Source organism: Pezoporus wallicus, unplaced genomic scaffold (assembly GCF_028554395.1).
Source record: "Pezoporus wallicus isolate ANWC-B61680 ecotype Strahan unplaced genomic scaffold, APGP_CSIRO_Pwel_v1 scaffold_11491, whole genome shotgun sequence".
Taxonomy (NCBI): Eukaryota; Metazoa; Chordata; class Aves; order Psittaciformes; family Psittacidae; genus Pezoporus; species Pezoporus wallicus.
The window spans coordinates 2764685-2783260 of NW_026642649.1; the positions used below are offsets into that span (position 1 = coordinate 2764685).

The 18576-nt window shown below is 38.0% G+C and overlaps 1 protein-coding gene across 5 annotated transcripts in view; it reads left to right on the forward strand.

The window, feature by feature from the left end:
- The window catches only part of ATP2C1 (ATPase secretory pathway Ca2+ transporting 1), a 64059-nt gene that overhangs the window by 44230 nt on the left and 1253 nt on the right, over window positions 1-18576 (forward strand). For all 5 annotated transcript variants that reach the window (XM_057431255.1, XM_057431257.1, XM_057431256.1 and 2 more), the window contains 15 exons: window positions 576-700; window positions 1859-1956; window positions 3400-3495; window positions 3594-3683; window positions 5376-5480; window positions 7101-7257; window positions 8300-8470; window positions 9486-9583; window positions 11269-11319; window positions 12121-12287; window positions 14071-14139; window positions 15637-15753; window positions 16428-16575; window positions 17183-17278; window positions 18059-18200. In XM_057431255.1, coding sequence (XP_057287238.1) covers window positions 576-700; window positions 1859-1956; window positions 3400-3495; window positions 3594-3683; window positions 5376-5480; window positions 7101-7257; window positions 8300-8470; window positions 9486-9583; window positions 11269-11319; window positions 12121-12287; window positions 14071-14139; window positions 15637-15753; window positions 16428-16575; window positions 17183-17278; window positions 18059-18200 — 1730 coding nt within the window. The remainder of the gene's footprint in view (window positions 1-575; window positions 701-1858; window positions 1957-3399; window positions 3496-3593; window positions 3684-5375; window positions 5481-7100; window positions 7258-8299; window positions 8471-9485; window positions 9584-11268; window positions 11320-12120; window positions 12288-14070; window positions 14140-15636; window positions 15754-16427; window positions 16576-17182; window positions 17279-18058; window positions 18201-18576) is intronic.

Genomic DNA, 18576 nt, shown 5'->3' on the forward strand with positions numbered 1-18576 from the left:
TTTTGCAGGTGGGGGGGGCACCAGCAATTGCTTCTTTGAGCATTGTGTAATGAGTTACTGTGATCTTGTTTCATCTGGTTTTTACAGGGGTTATTTGTTTGGGTTTTGAATGACTTTCTGTGTCATTCCCATACTTAGCTTGCAGCCAGGTCATGATCTGGAAGCATCGGCTGTGGATCAGTGGCCGCTTGAACTGGTGGCACTTCCTGATTCATTTTAGTCCCGACTGCACTTACTCTGCACAATCTGAGCTGCTTTGCATAGTCCTAATTAGTGTTTTGTGTAGCCAAAACAGGAGTACCATTGCTTTCTGCCTACTCCAATTCTTCTTCATACTTTTGCAGAAATAATGCATAGAAACATCCAAGTTAGTTAATTGCATTTTGTTGCTGTCTTCGGAGCGTATCTTAGCACATGGTATTACAACTAGAACCGCATGGCAACTGCTTCCTTTCGCTTTTAACCTCAGTGGAAAGACTGCTACAGAAGCAGTGTTCTGAAGTGTAAATGCATCATTACTATGTATTCACTAATGACATTCTAAGAGGAGATTTATGTATTTACTTTCATTACAGTTTGGCTGTAGCTGCAATCCCGGAAGGACTCCCAATTGTAGTAACAGTGACATTGGCCCTTGGTGTGATGCGAATGGTGAAGAAACGGGCTATTGTAAAAAAACTGCCTATTGTGGAAACTTTAGGTATGACTAGACTAACAGAGATTAACACAAATATTGGTGACACCTGGTTAAAATACAGCACGTGTTCTTATTTTGCTAGCAGTGTGGTGGTATTTCTAACATTTCTAAATCAAATGCATTTTAGACAGTTAGAATTCAGATATGTATTTTTGTGGGCCCTCTAACTACTTTTTTTGCATTAATATTTAACTGAGAGAAATAGTCTGTTCAATAATACAGTAGTGGAAACTGTGTGAGTGTTTGGCTGTATGGAATACACTTTACACTCGTTTGCTGCAAGATGTTCTTCTTAAACAGGACTTGTAAAATGTTCTTTTTAAACTGAATTTAAGGATGATATTGAAAATGGGAAGCAAATCCAAATTTGAACATTAGAAAAAGCTTTTTTAAATATTAATTCACCTTTGAGATGTTACGAAACTCATTGAAACTTAAAAACTTTAAAACATCTTGTAGGGTTTCAGTCATGAAGCATGTAAAACACAGGACATGGAAAATAGACAAGTTAAATAAACCTGCTGCGTTTGAATTTCTTTTTGCCTTTAAAGATTGGAAGTGCTACTTTTTCCAGTGCCTCTAGCAGAATTTAATTACCGTTGCAAGGCTTTTTGTTTCTTTTGTAGTTCCTGTTATCATATCCAGAAACACTGAGATGCTGCAACACTTTCAGAATGCTCTTTGCCTGAGTTAAAAAAGCATCTAACAGATTTCACGTATTTGTAATCTTCTCAATCTTACTATACGTTGCAGGCCTAGTAGTCACACTTCTGTGGCAGAAGCACTGGGGCCAGTGTTAGATACTTCTTGATAAAGAATTACTGCTCTAAAGCAAGCTCTTAGCTTTATTTCTCACTAGGAATTCCAATTGAGATTCCGCTAATGTAGTTTGAGATACAGTGGAATAACTTGAAGGAGGTGGTGAATGGACGATTTGTGATGTGAATTTGAGATTTTAATTAGTTGTATTTATTGGACAAACTTGCAAAGAACCGTATTCATTAGTAGTTGAAAGCTGGCTGTCTTTGGTAAATCTCTTTATGTTTTCTCACAAAGGCAGCTGCAGTGTTTCTAGAAGTCTGCTTGCCTTGAATACGCTTGTCCTTGTCAGTTACTTTGTTCTAAACAAGCACTCTTATAAATGGTAATTGGTTCTTTCAGGTTGTTGCAACGTAATTTGTTCGGATAAAACTGGAACTCTGACAAAAAATGAAATGACTGTTACTCATATTTTTACTTCAGATGGGCAGCATGCTGAGGTATGTAGTGATGAGAGTCTGTTAGGCTTTAATTTTCCTTCTTACTGTTGTATCTGTCAGCTGAAACCTGCTCGAGTATACTGCAGGTAAAGCATCAGTTAAGAAAGCGTAAATTTGTTGCACCAAAATCCTGTTCCTCAACTTCCAGCTAATTCTGTTCTTCATTTAATAGTGCAGCCTTTGTTCTGTGTTACCTAAGCTTTCTTTGGGTACAGAATTTTTTGTATAATACATCTTAGATCTCTTAATGGCTATAGGTCACAATAAAGATACAGCACAAAGACAAGTTGAGAGATTGTTGTTCTTCAGTACAGAAAGTTGAGGTTATTTTGCTGTTGCAGGTGCATAAAAAATAAAACTTGTATTTTACAAACTCTTAAAATGGGGATATCCAGCTTTTGGCTAAAAACCAACTTATCATGTGAACCCTTCGTACTAAGTATGTGTTACCGTTCTTGCTTTCTCGTAATGGATGGGGTTGGAAGTAGGAGCAGGACACGAAACAGTGGTTGTTGAGGTTGGGGAGTTGTAGCAAAGACTGAAATAAATGTATGAATGAGAAGGCTAAGCAGTAAGGTGTGGATTTGGATGTGGTTTCATGGGAGTGTTCAACAAGTTCCAAAATTCCCAAACTTTTCTTGCTTGGGGGAGAGGGGATCCCGCATCACGGTTTACAGAGGGTCTTGTCACTCCTGCAAGCATAAATACTGGCATTTTTTCTTACTCTTTCATGTTATTTACATACCTTTGGTTATATATCCTGTTATTTATTTTTCTGTTCTTGGAATTACTGTAATTTTTTGTTACTACTAGCATGATGTTTTTTTTTTATATCTGGGTTAGATCAGCTCCATTTCCTCACTGAAAGAACTTGAAATGGCTGTAAAATATATTAGCTGCTAATGCCATAGATATGAAGACTTTTTAGGATTCTAGTGGGATGCCTGGGTTTTATGCACTAAAACCAGTTTTTAACACCTCTGAGGTCTCAACAGAGAGGCTGTTCAACCAGGAGTTTCTTTTTCTCCTTACTGGATGAAAGTAGGACTCTGCTCTGTACTTCCATCCCTTGCAGAGGGAATGCATTATTAACCTGGGTAGATAGGAGGAAACAGAAAGCAAAAGGAAGAAGAAAAAACGAAAGCATGCCCATTACTGTAAGGAAACAACACACACTGTGTCTATGTATGCTAAGGAATAAATTGCTACTTAAATTAATCTTCAATAAAATACATGAAACTCACCTGCCCTCAGAGTTCATTCCTTAAGCTAGTAAGCTAGCTGCGTTAGAAGCCGAGTAGGAGAATCCATTCACACTGACTAAAATCAGTCATGATGAGTGGCCTTTTGAACATTTTCTGTATAGTAAAAACTGAGTTTAAAACAGTTTATGAACCTGATGAACATTACATTGCATACTGCCTTTGGCTGTTTGCCTTGCAGGTTACTGGAGTAGGTTATAACAGGTTTGGAGAGGTGATGCTTGATGGTGAAGTTATTCATGGTTATAACAACCCATCCGTTAGCAAAATTGTTGAGGTAAGATCTTGCACAGAGAGATGAGTTTTAATTGATGACATAGCTTTGTATGGCATTTACTTTGTGTTCTGTTTTCTCCTCTTCCCTTTCTCATCTAGGCTGGCTGTGTGTGCAATGATGCTTTGATCAGAAACAACACGTTAATGGGGAAACCAACAGAAGGGGCTTTAATCGCGCTTGCTATGAAGGTATGTACTTGAAGGTGCCTTTTGAATTCATATCAGGTGGGAAGTGTGTACACATAAATTGTGGGGTTTATGTTTTCTTTGGTTTTACTTTTTCTTTTTGGTGGTCTTCTGGATCTGTCTTGCAGCTGCTCATCTCTCCTGTTCCTCATCTGTTGGAAATCTTTGGGCACTCTGAAAGATCACAGCATGGCTTGGGTTGGAAAGGACCTTAAGATCATCCAGTTCCAACCCCACCTTCCACTAGACCAGGTTGCTCCAAGCCCCATCCAGCGTGGTGTTGTACAGTGTCAGGGATGAAGCACTGACAGCTTTTTTGGGCAACCTGTGTCGGTGTCTCACCACCCTTATAGTAAAGAAGTTCTCCCTTACATTTAAGCTGAACTTCCCCTGTTTAAACCCATTCCCCCTTGTCCTATTGCTAGAGTCCCTGATGAAGATGAGAGAAAATAATTTAGCACTAAAGTAAAATCTTTCTTTTCATCTTTTTGCACTTGGCATTGTCTTTTTACCTGTCACGAGCTTATTTAATTTACCCATTGAATATTGATTGTGCTGCCTTTTTCCCAGTTCTCATCAGAGGCAGTAAGAAGTTGGTAATTGATGTATTGGTGACTGCAGCATTTATATTGCCCTTTAAGTGGGGGGCACAGGTAGCTTGAGTTGTAGACCCTGTAATTAAATGTTCTGGGGCTTTTTTACAATGCTGTGGCACACTCATTACAGCTGTTGAGAAATGTGGTGAGGCATCTTAGCCCTTCATTCACCATCGCAGGAAAAAAATCAACTCAGACATTGAAAGATGAATACATTACAGTCTTTCTCTCCCTGTGTAACTGAGCCCTGGTATGTATCCATCTCACTGGTGAGACTCATTCCAAGTCCCCAGTCGTTGACTGGAAAGGGCCGGAGTGGTGTTATTTTGGCAAGAGCCCATAGAAACTGAGAACAGGAGTCTTTCACATCTGCTGCTGAAAAGGGAGGTGGTGAAGGAGCTGTGAAGCTCTGTAAGCACTAACAATGGCTTACAGCAGACTGCTGCTTCTGCATCTTTAATAGGCTTTTTCTCTCAGACTTGTTTAGAGGTAGAGCATGGAATGCTGTGAGCTGCATCAGGGATGGGGAGAGAACAGCCTTTGAAATGAAATGCATCTTGTCTGCAGTCTTCATGGACAGTTGCAGATTAAATGTTCGGGTGATTCCAATTGCTACAAAGAAAGAGTCAGGTTGGATCATTCAAACCTGAAATCAGTGACTTTCCTTATGCAGGCTTTGTCACAGTCTTGGGTTACAATTCTGTAGGCCCTCCTAGCAGAGAAATTACACAGATTTAAAAGCATTGGGGTGATAGATGTATTTTGTCAAACTAGGAGCTGCATTGCTAGCCACTGCAAGGCTCATGCATGTGGGTGATCAGAATCTACAAAGTATTTAAGGATGCTTGGATTGCAGATAGTATATAGTGTTAAATGGTCTGACTTAATGCTGAAGCCTGAAAGAAGATTCTAGGTTCTTTCCGTTCTAGTTTATCAGAAGCTTCTCTAAACTGGAACAGCATGCTCAAAAGCAACTTTAGAGATGAAATGGTTTTAAACTAAGTAATGATTGTTAATATGTCTCAACAAGTTGACAAATGGTACTGCTGTTTGAAAAGAAACCGTCCTGACACTGCGGTGGTACTTCTGTTCTGTACAGATGGGTTTAGATGGGCTGCAGGAAGACTACATAAGGAAGGCTGAATATCCCTTCAGCTCAGAACAAAAGTGGATGGCTGTTAAATGTATTCACAGAACACAGCAGGTAAACTTCAATCACTATGTCCTTATGCACTGGCTCTGTAGAACGGCTATCTGTTTTGTTTCATATCCTCATTTCTGATGTCAGTACTTACAGCAGGCTGGTAGTAGTGCACAGTCTTGGGAATATGGTTTGATAATGGATCAGGTTTAGTTCCAAGCTCTGAAGGGAAGATGAAAAATCACAAGAAATTCTTTCCATAAGAGGCATACTGGGAAATTATTTGCAGTGTTTGGTTATCTGAAACTTTGAATGGAGACCTGGCTGGGTTTAATTCGTTCTCCCTCCTCAAACATCTAAAGCAATTCTGCCAATCTTTCTGCTGTTTCAGCACTGCAGTTACGTAATGAATTCAGAGCAAGATGCATTGATGTTCAATAGTAAAATTGCTTTTGTTTGAAAACACAGGCTCTCTGGGTTTGAAATGGACAGCGTGTTTCCCAGCGTTGCCAGTGCCCTGGATTATCAACACAAACCATTCTTTTTCTGTCTTCTGGTGCTTTCATAAACATACTTAAGTTCATATTCCAGTTAGACCAATCTGAATGCTTTTGTTACAAATATTAACAATCACTGCCAGTCTGATACCTGGAGCCTTCTAGGTATGTGTAACAACAGACTTTACCTTGGTTTTATGGAAAAGTCCCTAGTACTTCTGACCAAAGAAAAGGCTGCTGACAGTGTTCAAGTGTCACAATAAATTCTTTGCTTTGGAAACAGAGCATTTGACTCCTTATATCTATCTGAATAGTATGGTTGAATTATCCTTGCCTGTGTAGAGTTGTGAGCAGGAATTGCTGTATGATTTTCATCTATGTAAGGATTTACTGTGTCTGTGTTTCAGTATCAGCATTTTTGAAAGATTGTTGAAAAATTGGATTTAAAGTGAGTATAAATATTTGAAGGCTAAGAAAATGCAGTGGGTTTAGAAACTTAGAGCTTTTTCAGTTAAACCTATCAGAAAGACTAAAATAACTTGACTACTGTGTGTAAATACCTTCACAGGCAGAAAATAGATATATTAAAAAGGAGCCTTTTAGTTATATGGGAAAGAAGATGAGAACCAGTGACTGGAAATTGAGCTGAGGCAGCAATTCTTAACGGAAAAGGGGGAAAGGGATTATTTAGCACTGGAGTTAAGTGTTTGAGGTAGCTGGAGGAATCTCAGTCCCTTGATACCGTCAAGGCTAGATGGCTCTCTGGAAAATCTTAGAGTTGTCAGGCATGGTACAAGGGTGTGCAGGTGATGTTTAATGAGCTGTGCAGCTGGCAAGATGATGAGCTCAAGGTCTTTCAGGTCTGATGTTCTGTGTACATTTAATTTTTTGTCCTTTGCATGGCCTCTGTAGTCTATAAACTGTAACCCACGGTGTCTAATGTGTGTGACATCTACTGAAATATTGATTATTAACTTGGCTCTTCTGACATTACCCTCTTGAACATACACTGTATAGAGGTACTCGAACAAAGTTTTAGGTTTAGAAGTGTAACTTTGATTTGCACTGTGTTCTGAATACTCTTAAGAGAAGTATAGATATGCCATCCTTAATGCTTGCATGTATATGTACTTGTATGTGTGTATCCTTAAACACATGTCCACACAGCAATTCTTTTTCATTTTAGGACAAGCCTGAAGTCTGCTTTATGAAAGGTGCTTATGAACAAGTCATTAGGTACTGTACATCATATAACTGTAAGGGGCAGACCCTACCTCTTGTTCAGCAACAGAGGGAGAAATACCAGCAAGAGAAGACATCTATGGGCTCTGCAGGACTTAGGGGTGAGGCTGTTTCAGTGTCACAAAATAACCTTTTTTATTTTAATGGCACTGCTTATTGTTTAAAACTAAAGAAGAACAACCAAAACTGCTAGGATTAATTTATGTTGTTATTCAGTAAGTGCCACCGGGTTGTTCAGTTTTATTTTAAAGTGAGGGAGTGGAAAAACAGGTGCTGTTGCCTAAGGCGTGTGTAATAACATGATTAAATTGCAGAGGGTGAGAAAAAGCACAGCTGGTTCCTGTCATCTCTTGCGTGTGACCATAACTGAACAATAAGTTGCTCCCTAGTAGCTTCCATATCTCATTACAGAGAATTAGGCTAGCACAACTGATTGCAGGTTTGAAGATGCCATTCAAGTTACCTTTCCTGTTAACAAGCTGTGTAGACTTCTAATACAAGTGAAAGCATGGCTATGCTGGCAATGCTATCTCTTTGTGCTGTTTTATTCTGACAGTCATTCTTTATGTCTGCTTCAGAGCACCCTCAAATCTAGGGTAATGTTTTTAAGCAAGTGCTTTCCTCTTGCAACCCTAATGTCATTTAAATGTGTTTGAATTTGGAATAGTACTGTAAAAGACATTCCAGAAAATATTCATCATGTACTTAATGAAATCTGCCTCTCTAAAAGGAAGAAAAAACCCAAAGGAGAAAGTTAACCGATCCTCTCTTTCATCCTCTTGCATAAAAGACCGTACATGTACAGAGAAACCACAAAGCTAGATGCCGTTCTCTTTCCACACAGTGGAAGTATAAACACTTTAATCTGAGAACAGATAGGAAAGTTATCTTTAAAACCTGGAAGACACATGTTTGGTAAAAAGACTGCTCCTCAGAAGAAAGGGATATACATAAGTAGGCTGTTCAGAATATTCGACAAGCATTGCCACTGAGGTTTAGAAAAAGAAGAGCACAGTTCCCTCCCTTTGCTTTATGCTGGCCTACTTGTTTAAAGCAGTTGTTTTAAATGTTGATGTAAATGATAATTTCAGATCTTAACTTTTGTGTGTGTGTTTTTTCTTCCTCTCCTTTGTCTCCTAAAAGTTCTTGCCTTAGCTTCTGGTCCTGAGTTAGGACAACTGACTTTTCTGGGACTCGTGGGAATAATTGACCCTCCGCGAACTGGTGTAAAAGAAGCTGTTACAACACTCATCACATCAGGAGTTGCAATAAAAATGATTACTGGAGATTCACAAGAGACTGCAGTTGCCATTGGTATGAACAGTCCTCTTCCTCTCATTTGTCACTTGCATTCTGTTTTGGCAGTGACTAGCTAACTGGCATGAAGCGTGGCTGTTAAGTTCTCAACATTTGTGAGTTCTGTATATCGGGTTAACATATAGCACAGTGGAATTAGGGGAAAGAAAACCTAACCAACCAAAAACCACTAACCAACCAACCAACCTCCCCTGAAGTAATACTTTGGTTTCAGCTTAAATTTGTTTATTTGTATTTTTCTTTTTGCCTTTTTTTTTTTCCTCTCTAACTGGGTTAATGTATGACTTTTGGTGTTGGAGACTATGTATTTTCTTACTGTATTTTGTTATAACACCCCCCTCTCTACTCTCAGCTTTGGATGCCTGTTTTAGGGCAAAAGGGAGAAACTAAAATAGCCGGTGACAATGAGTATTTAGAATGCACTTCAGTGCTATCCAATACAGTTTTGCCTTTGTAACCAAGTTTGAAGTTTAAGTACTATAAATAAATCTTTAAACAAACTAGTTATCTTCATTTTACAGTATAGTACATTAAGTTACAAGGACTTTTGCCAGAATATGGGTTCTTTACATACAGGACGGTGAACAAGAACTCGAATGTGTACATAACAAATGCACCCCTAGACTAGCAGTACCTTCTCAGAAGGTTTTTCTTCCTTGTCTTCCCTATGACATTTTCATTTTCTGCCATGTTGTTTCTGAACTGTGAATTCTTTGGAGAGAACGGAGCTCCTGTGTTTATATGGTGCCTGACACAATGAAATACCAACATTTAGACCTAATAAAAGTCTAGGGAAATAAGTATCTGATTTATAATAGACTTTGTAGTGTGTGCTTGTTACTAAAGAGTTCCAACACTTTATACTGAATCAGTAAGGTGTTAAGATGTTCTGCTCTAGGCATTTCAAATCTGAAATATTGCAGAAACAATAGGCTTAAAAAAAATAAAATTGTGTAGTAAATGTTTTAATAGGGTAAATTAATGTAATACCTCTTTTATTGTTTCTTTCCAGCTAGTCGACTAGGACTGTACTCCAAAAATTCACAGGCAATCTCTGGAGAAGAAATAGATGATCTGGATATTCAGCAGCTTTCTCAAATAACACCAAAGGTTTGTTTTGATATCCTGCTTACTGAAATGCAGTAAAGGATAGATCTTTATATTGAGAAATGCTTTTTTTTCTGTGGAATGCTAATATGTAACTTCTAAGACACAAATAACATGGTTCTAATCAAAGTGATCCAGTAAATTTAGCAAGAGTTTAAGTACAGAAACATGGAAGCTGTCCCAGATCAAACAAGTATCTCTGGTTTAACGTATGACCATACGAAAATTCATTTCTTTCTGCTCCCATGGTTAGCTTTTTAGTGAGTTTATTGCTTTCTTCTCTTTTAACAATTCACTTTTTTTTACCTTTCAATACCTGTATTGGAACTTTCATTTTGCTACATCTCTCTTTCAGTGAGCATCATCACCTTTTTATATTGTTAGACCCTTTTATTTCTTTGAGTAGCTCAGCTTATATATATATATAAAACCTTACAGTTTGCATGTTCATACAGTCATCCTTTTGTAACTTGCAAGAAGAGCTGTCTCCATTTTTAGTGATTTTTAATAGATCTGAGGTCACTGGTTGAGAAGTTTGAAAGGGTCTGTTAAGTTACTGCTTAATACTTTTTAGTTATTATATGTATTGGCCAATGTCAAAATTGTAAGTGCAAAGCCATAATCAAAAGCAATTGAGGTTCAGGCTGGCTGTGTTGCAAAATTTATGCATCAGGAGACTGCAAAATGAGACTGCAGAGTACTTGTGTCTCATGTAAGCAAGCCAAAAGCCAATACCGGCAGTCAGGAAACGTGCATGTCAGCTTTGTGTCTTTCCTTGGACACTCACAAAAACAAACTTGGCAAAAAACGAGTTGTGTGGCAAATAGTAATTTCTGGATTGATGATGCTTGTTCTTAAGGACTCTTCACCTTCTTCATCTGGATTGATGATACTTGTTCTTAAGGACTCTTCACCTTCAACTGAAATAGCTACATGTTTGACCTGAGACCCAATTTGTTTCCTAGGTGTTGGTTTAAAATCTCATTAGAAATCAGCTAAACCAGTAAGGTTGATATCTGTGTAGTCTGAAGTGGCTGTTGAGAAGCCTAACTTCTTACCCAGCTTCTTAAAAAGGAAATATAGATGTCAACGCAGTATGGAGTTGATGGAAAACTAAACTCCATGTGCTCAAATTCCAATGTACAGAGAAGACCACAGACAAAAGCACTTCTGAAAACCCATCATTCCTTCTAAGCTGTTCCAAGAGTCTTCTAAGAATTTGTATTATTTTTTAATTAATTAATTTTTATTGATTAGCTTCAAAACATCACCCTGTTAATAATACACTACATAAACAAGTAAAACTGAAATGTCCTAAGTAGCTTGTCAGAAGTGCTGTCGAGGGAAAAGGCACTGATTGTACAGTCAGCGTGGCAGTTGCCTGCACAGATTTAGTCAGGAAGGTCAGCAGCAAGCCATTGTAACTCATGTTGCTTCCTAATTTCAGAAGGCTTTTGAATTGCACATTCTGTCTTGAAATAAGTAGCAGCACCTTTGTTTAACAGAACATGCTTTGAATCTTCTTTGGAACGCTATTTCACCCTTATTAAAAGGACACCTTCAACTTTAGAGCTAACGGGAGTACAGTTAGCCTTTGGTGGGACATTTTACCCTCTAGCTTTATCGAATCCAGTGCAATTCTTTAAATTTCTCCAATTTTCACTACTACTTTATTGTGCTTTTAACAGGTTGCAGTATTTTACAGAGCCAGTCCCCGACACAAACTGAAAATTATAAAGGTATGTCATGCTAAAGGCTCAAATGCTGGACCGCAGTGAGTACTGATTGTGGTGCCTTCACTTAAATTGTAACATGCTCCAGTCTGTCAAGATAAAATCAGAAATTCATTTGGTTTGAAAGTGAAGTGTATTTCAAACTACTACCGAGAAAATGCCTAGTGCTCACAGGGGATAGGCAGCTGCTGAGGGGTAGGAGCTGATAGGCAGTATCACGCTTTTGGGAGTTGATTGGAATTTTGTGTCAGGTTGCAGTTACATTGACTAGAAACTTGGAAGAACCATATTTCTGTACTCAGAACAAGAGAAAAGGGCACAGATTTCAAGCCATGTCTGAGGTAATGCTTCCATTCAGAAGATAAGGTGTCAAAGAGGGACATACTCAGTATAACAATTGGAGCAATCAGAAAAGCAACAGTGAGGAGAAGGCAGTCAGACACAAAGACAGTTGGAATATATTGAGAATTATAAGAGGGTGATAACGTAAAATGTAAATGTATCTTCCTTCTCTCTAGAGTCTGGGGCCTTTTATTTAAAGGCAGATTTTATATACCCAGCTTTAAAATTTAGGCTGTCTGAATACAGGAAAATATATGATAAATCTTTGTATAAAAAATCATTAGAATACAAACTGCTGGGGTTTGGGGGGAGGGGGGGAAATGTGTTTTTGGTTTTATAGGACTTTACAGTGGAATTGTAAGAAATGGGGGAGTGGGGCATGATGGCACCAACCTTGTATGTAGAAAACTTGTCACAGGATAGCTTATTTCCATCCCTGATTTAAGCTCTTCTTGCTTTCTTTAGTCCCTGCAAAATAATGGTGCAGTAGTAGCCATGACAGGAGATGGAGTGAATGATGCTGTTGCTCTGAAGGCTGCAGATATTGGTGTAGCAATGGGACAGACCGGAACAGATGTTTGTAAAGAGGCAGCAGATATGATCCTCGTGGATGATGATTTTCAGACAATAATGTAGGTGGCATCTATGTACATACCTTGTGCTATATAGTTTTAATGAAATGTTGCTTGGGTTAAAACCAACAGAAATTCCTTGGATTTGTAAGTGAGCAGCTGTTAAGGAGTTCTGCACTAAGTCAGAAAGAGTATCTTTATGGTGATTACTTGTATTATTGTCTTGAAAAAAGAGCTTGGAATATAATGTTACAAAGGGCAGCTAAGCATTCCTGTCTTTCTGTGTATGTTAATAATAATAATATAAGAATGTATTTACATATTTAGACCTTTTGCTACTTTGGTCTTGTACATAGACCCGATGTAAGTAACAAAAGATGTTAAGCATGTACATGCTATAAAAATGAACCTGCATTTCTGCTTCTCCAGGTAGAACTGTGATCACAGCATGTTTGTAAACTGAAGTGAAATTTTGAGTCTGTTAGCTGTCAACAGGATTCATCTTCATTTAATTTCTTACTTCAGAGACATCAATCTTGAGTAAAAATGGGAGCATTCCTGTATTTATTTCCAACTCCTTATATAAGGTGGTCTTTCAGAAAAGGAAAAGAATATATGGAATCTATTTAAATATCACGGGTGAAAATAAGTTACTAGCTTCTGCTGACTAGCTATTTGGGTTTGGTTTTTTTTTGCTTCGTATACTTCAAAGAAAATATGGCTAAATTTAACTTGCTTTGCATTTAATCCATCTGACTTTTAAAGGTAGTGGTTGTTGGCAGTGCTGGTCTGCTGTCTAGTGAGACAGCCTTCATTTCAGAATTAAGCATTGCTCTCAGGACACTTGAGTTTGTCTGAAAGTATGATGCTTAACCCTTGGGAAGAAGTGACATGTAGAACTACAGTAGAAGAAAATTACCTAGGTAGCAGTATGGCATAGGAGGATCTGAGAGTTAAAAGGTTTCCATACTAATTTAGCCAACCGCAGTGTGGTGGTGTGCAAAAAGGAGAGAAAAGGGAATAATTTTAAGATCTGAACAAGAGTGCATAGGAAAGACATCTGTGCTAAATACGTTACTTTGGCTTTGTGAGGCTTTTGCTGGAATGCTTTCTCCAGTTGTGGTCACTTCATCAGGAAATCTCTCAATAGGAGAGTGAAGAGAGTGGTGAAAACTAAGGGGGGGAAAGTATGAGCTTTGATAGTTTTACATCGCCAACCTCTGGGCTTTTTGTTTTAAAATTACTAAAGAAATGCTGAGTGTTGTTCTTACATATTGGGGCAATGGAAGGAAAAAAATCCACTTTTATTTGCAGCAGAGCAGACTTGACTTAGGTATTAGAAAACACTTTCTCACTGCTAGAGTTGTGATGATGTGATAGGCAAGTTGTGACACATGCTGGAGGTCAAGAAGATGGTCTATACATATTTAATTCTGATGCAGTAAGAATACCTGGTCTTCTAAAGTCATGCTGTATTTCTGTGGGTTTTTAAAGTGTGTGTGTTTGGTTGTGTTCAGGTTGTTGTTTGTTTGCTTGTTTTTTAAGTTATCTAACCAGAATCAGAAGGTCTCATCAAGGATGCTGGTGAGTCTTGGACAAGGAGGAGATTTTATTATTAACATTCCATCTCGTAAGTTAAGTTAAGCAGCTAGAAAATAACTGTTGTGATTAATCCAGTCAAGTTGAAAGACAATGACTGCCAAAGTGATAAGAACCTCAGCTCCATTTGGTTTCTGACATTTTGTATTGCTGCTTAAAGTATTAGCTTTTTTGGTTTGTTTTAAGCTTTTTTTTTGACAGTAGTCTTATTTGTGAAGTGATGAAATCTTTGTTTTTATTACAGGTCTGCAATTGAGGAGGGCAAAGGAATTTATAACAACATAAAAAATTTTGTTAGATTTCAGCTGAGCACGTAAGTTTGAAAACTTGCCAGTATTGCAAGGTTCTAACTACACTGTGAATGAATGAAAGCATCATGAAGCAGATGCTGCGTAAATTCATGTGAACGCTGTAAATTTCACACAGGGTGATGATGATAACGCTTTGCTTCAAAGCATTTGTATTTGGTGGCTTGTTTCCTCTTTAAAGAACCACAGAAAACAGTGCAACAGAACAGACATCTAACTTTGTCACATTATTCCTGTTAAGATGTGTAAAGTCAGTATCTGAGAGGATGGTGAGAAACAGCATAGCTACGTTTGGGTCTTTGTCTAAAGGAGAAGTTAGTCATACCCTCCTTAACCAGAACATGTAAATGAAATGAGGGAAACCAGGAAATGGGAGGTTAGTTTCTCTGTAATCCATATAGTGGTTTAGGGAATGAGTTAGCTCTGTGAAGCTGACTTCCTTTTCTTGCATTAAGCCTTAGTTTCAAAACTCTTGTTGAGTTAATCTTACTGCATCTGGATTCAGGAGGATGGTTTTCCTCTTCGCCACATTCACGTACTTATTTGAAGCCTTCATCGCATTTCAGAGTGGTTGAATCAAGTTCCAGAAACTAAAACCAACCAAATAAAACCCCACGACACACACACACACAAAAAACCCACCCAAACACCAAAGACCCCCCCCAAAACCAACAAAAGCCAAAAAGAAATCCCCAAAAGAACAAAACCCTAACCACTTAAAACTTGCCTAAGAATGTAAGGAGTGTCATATACTTTGAATCCTGAGTAGTGTCCTGTGTCGGTAGAATACCAGAAGTCTGCCTCTGAAAAATAACTAAGCATAAGTATTCTAGGACAGTGTGCTTGCCTGTTAGCATGGTAGCCTCAGGTTTCTGATGAATGAGTTGCCTGTTTTTTTTCTCCCCTGTCCCTCTTTGCAGGGAGAGCATAAATAGGGTTCATAGAGTGCTAAATTTGGAATCATTATAAGCCTTGCTCTCTTCTTGTTGGTTATGAAACCGCTTAATCTTGCTCTGAAAGCAATCAGTGCATACTTGTTTAGAGAGGTTTCTAATACTAGGCTTGCAACTAGCTAACCTGTTTTCAGTCTTCTGCCTAGCCTTCTCACCATGCTACTAATGAGGGGTGGTGTAGGTATTTTCAGGGAGCTTGGGGTGTAGTGCCTTGCCTTGACTGATTGGTTAGACTGCTGGTACATGCATAGAGTAGTTGTGTTTACATCAAACACATAAAAGCAGATTGGTTTTCTAAACCATGTTTAAAGACCTGCTTCTGGCACAACAAAAACATAGAACCCAGTTCCACAGTTTTAGAGTATGCTGTTTAAAATATGCTCTCTATCAAGATGAGTATTCTAAATGAATTTATATTTGCCTTTAAAATTAGGCTGTCAAAATCTCTCTCCACTCTTAAGCACTTGAAGTGTTGATTAAAAAGCAGATACCAGTGGATCTTCTGAAATGTTCCATGCTGACAGTTATAAAAATGGCTTCTTTCAACAGGAGTATAGCAGCACTGACTTTAATCTCACTGGCTACATTAATGAACTTTCCTAATCCTCTCAATGCCATGCAGATCTTATGGATCAATATTATTATGGATGGACCTCCAGCTCAAAGGTAAGTAATGACTTGAAATTCCATTAGAGAGCTGTAGTCCTTTTTATTTCAAGGAAATTGAATAAGGAAATTCTGCTTATTCAGGAAACTTTCTGAAATGCTTCCAAAACAGCAAACCTTAAGTTATTATGTTTGCAGTATAGTTGTATGCTCATTCCTTTTGATTTGCTTTAGTATCTAACGATAAGTATGGGGGCAGCACGGATACCTGAAGTTCCACAGATATGCCCATGAAACTTGCATGCAGGATTCTGGCTTCCCTTTGGGTTCTTTCTCTGACCACCCTCTTCACTGCAGACAGATGGTGGAGGGAGTGGTGGAAAGGAATTAATGATAAATTCCTTAGCTGGGTTGATCACAGTAATAGAAATGGGGAACATAATTAATATTGCAAATTCCTGTATAATTAACATACACAACTTTGAACACTGTCTGAGATCATGTATTTATGGACTCTAAAACTACAGTGTTAGGATATTGCTAAGACTTATTTACTAATACATACAGCTCAGTTTTCTGAAAGGAAAAATATTATGTGCTTATTTGAGTGAGATAATTCTTAAGCTGTAGGGAGCAGATTAAATCTTTCGACTCAGAAAATCTAATTCTTAAGTTGGAAGCAGTGAATTATTTTTATGATGATAAAACTCTTAAGACATTCATTTAATTTTAAGTCTTGGGGTGGAGCCTGTGGATAAAGATGTAATTCGGAAGCCTCCAAGAAATCTGAAGGACAGCATTCTGACCAAAAGTCTGATTGTGAAAATACTGGTTTCATCAATAATTATTGTGTGTGGAACACTGTTCGTCTTCTGGAGAGAGGTATGATAAGTTTAAAGCAGTAACAAACTGATTTGAAAGAAGTCCTTTTCATGCCACCAGCTGGAATTCCTTGGTTTTATGAACTTCATTGCAAGTTTCGTCTGTGCTTATTTAATGATCTATTCAGCAAGGAGATTACAGAGGAAGATATTTCAAAGTAGTTGCTGAAATGGGGAGTACAGTTTTATTCCCCATTCTTTATTTTAACACTCTTTTCCAAGTCCCAAATCTACTTGGGAAACCTCAGCCCATAGAAAGTAATTGTACAAATTTTCTACCCAGGCTATTGCAAAACAGCCATTTGGTTTTATTTTCCCAATAGAGAAAACCACTGCTCGAACTTTTGGTAGTACATCATAGAATTCTTGGTATTCCATGTGCTTGCATAAATGTTTGTCAGGAGGCTTCATTTAATCACAGCTTGTAATTACAAGTAGTTGTTAGGTCACAGGTGTGTAATTTTTGCTGCATGATTTATTAAATCAGGTTGGAGCAATCAAGTTGCTTTCATTTTCTGTCTCGTAGAACTTGAATTATTGTAATAACTTTGCTCAGTTGCAGAGGGTTTAAAGCATGCTAAAGCCATTTCATTTTCTTTTGTTGGCAGTTAAGAGACAATGTAATAACACCTCGAGATACAACCATGACTTTCACCTGTTTTGTATTTTTTGATATGTTCAATGCTTTGAGTTCTAGATCTCAGGTAGGTGATTCCTGTTGTCCATTTACACAGTATTTACACAATAAGCAGAATTTTCTTTGAGGGGAGGATCTTATGTTTGTTTCAAATGTTTGCCTGCACATCTGCTATTGAGTTTCACATATTTACTAGGTTAGGATTTCTTACATTACATCATAAGTATTACTGTCCTTAATCTGTGTACGTGATGCAGAGCTGGTAGTAATGGTTCTGTCCTGACAGAAGCAAGGAGGTTTTTATTGAAAGCTGAAGTGTGATCATCCTTTGTATTGCTAACTTCTGTCAGCTCAGCATCCTTGGCAGAAAGGCCTTAACATTTGTATTTTGTAACCCTACACCCGCAGTCCAAGGGAAAAGGTTTGAACTGTTCATTCTGTCTGTATTTTGGGTCTAAGAAAGCAAGTCTGAATTTCTGTGCTAGTTGGAGAAAGGGACATCGCTGGTATACATTACTACCTGTAATTTGCAGTCTGTTTTCTGATGTGAACTGTCAGGGGCAACAGAAGCACTTCTAGTGTAGAGAGTACTGTCTAATGCACTGTACTTGCAGAAAAGTGAGCTCAAAATACAGGTCAGTGGCTATGAAGACAAGATTTGTACTCTGTTTACCAGAGAGAAAATGTAATTAGCCTGTTCAGGAACTTTGTTCTGGATTATCTAAAAGGTCAACAGTAACTTCTTCTGTTTTTCTAAAAGTCTGCATGAAAAGCAGTTGTAGTTATGAATTACTTTCTTGTCTAGAGAATTAAGACTCCATGTCCAGTGTAATGTGTTGTTTTACAGGCAAAATCTGTGTTTGAGATTGGACTTTGCAGTAACAAAATGTTCTGCTATGCCGTTCTTGGATCTATAATGGGGCAGTTATTGGTCATTTACTTTCCTCCACTTCAGAAGGTTTTCCAAACGGAGAGCCTGAGTGTCTTGGGTAAGAACAGTTCCCTTTTCAGAACTGTGCATTAAGGATTAATTTGTGAATACACCAGCTGATGGCTCTAGAAGAGCCCTTTCTGGCTCTTTGCATACAAAAGGAATACAAAGCCTTTGGGAACCATGATTTAAATGCATATGGTACACAGCTGATCGGTGTGTTCTTAAATTCTTATGTGCTTAGGTATATTGGGGGTTTTTCATATAAATTTTGATGCAGGCAAAAATGAAGTAGAGACTTTATTGAAGTTTTTTAAGCAGTATTAATGTTGCTGTTTAGCAAGTTGGTTTTTTTTTTTCCTCTAAATGTGAATACCTTATTTAGACACGTTGATCCTTTATTTAATAATCAGCTGCACTGTCTTAGGAGAAAT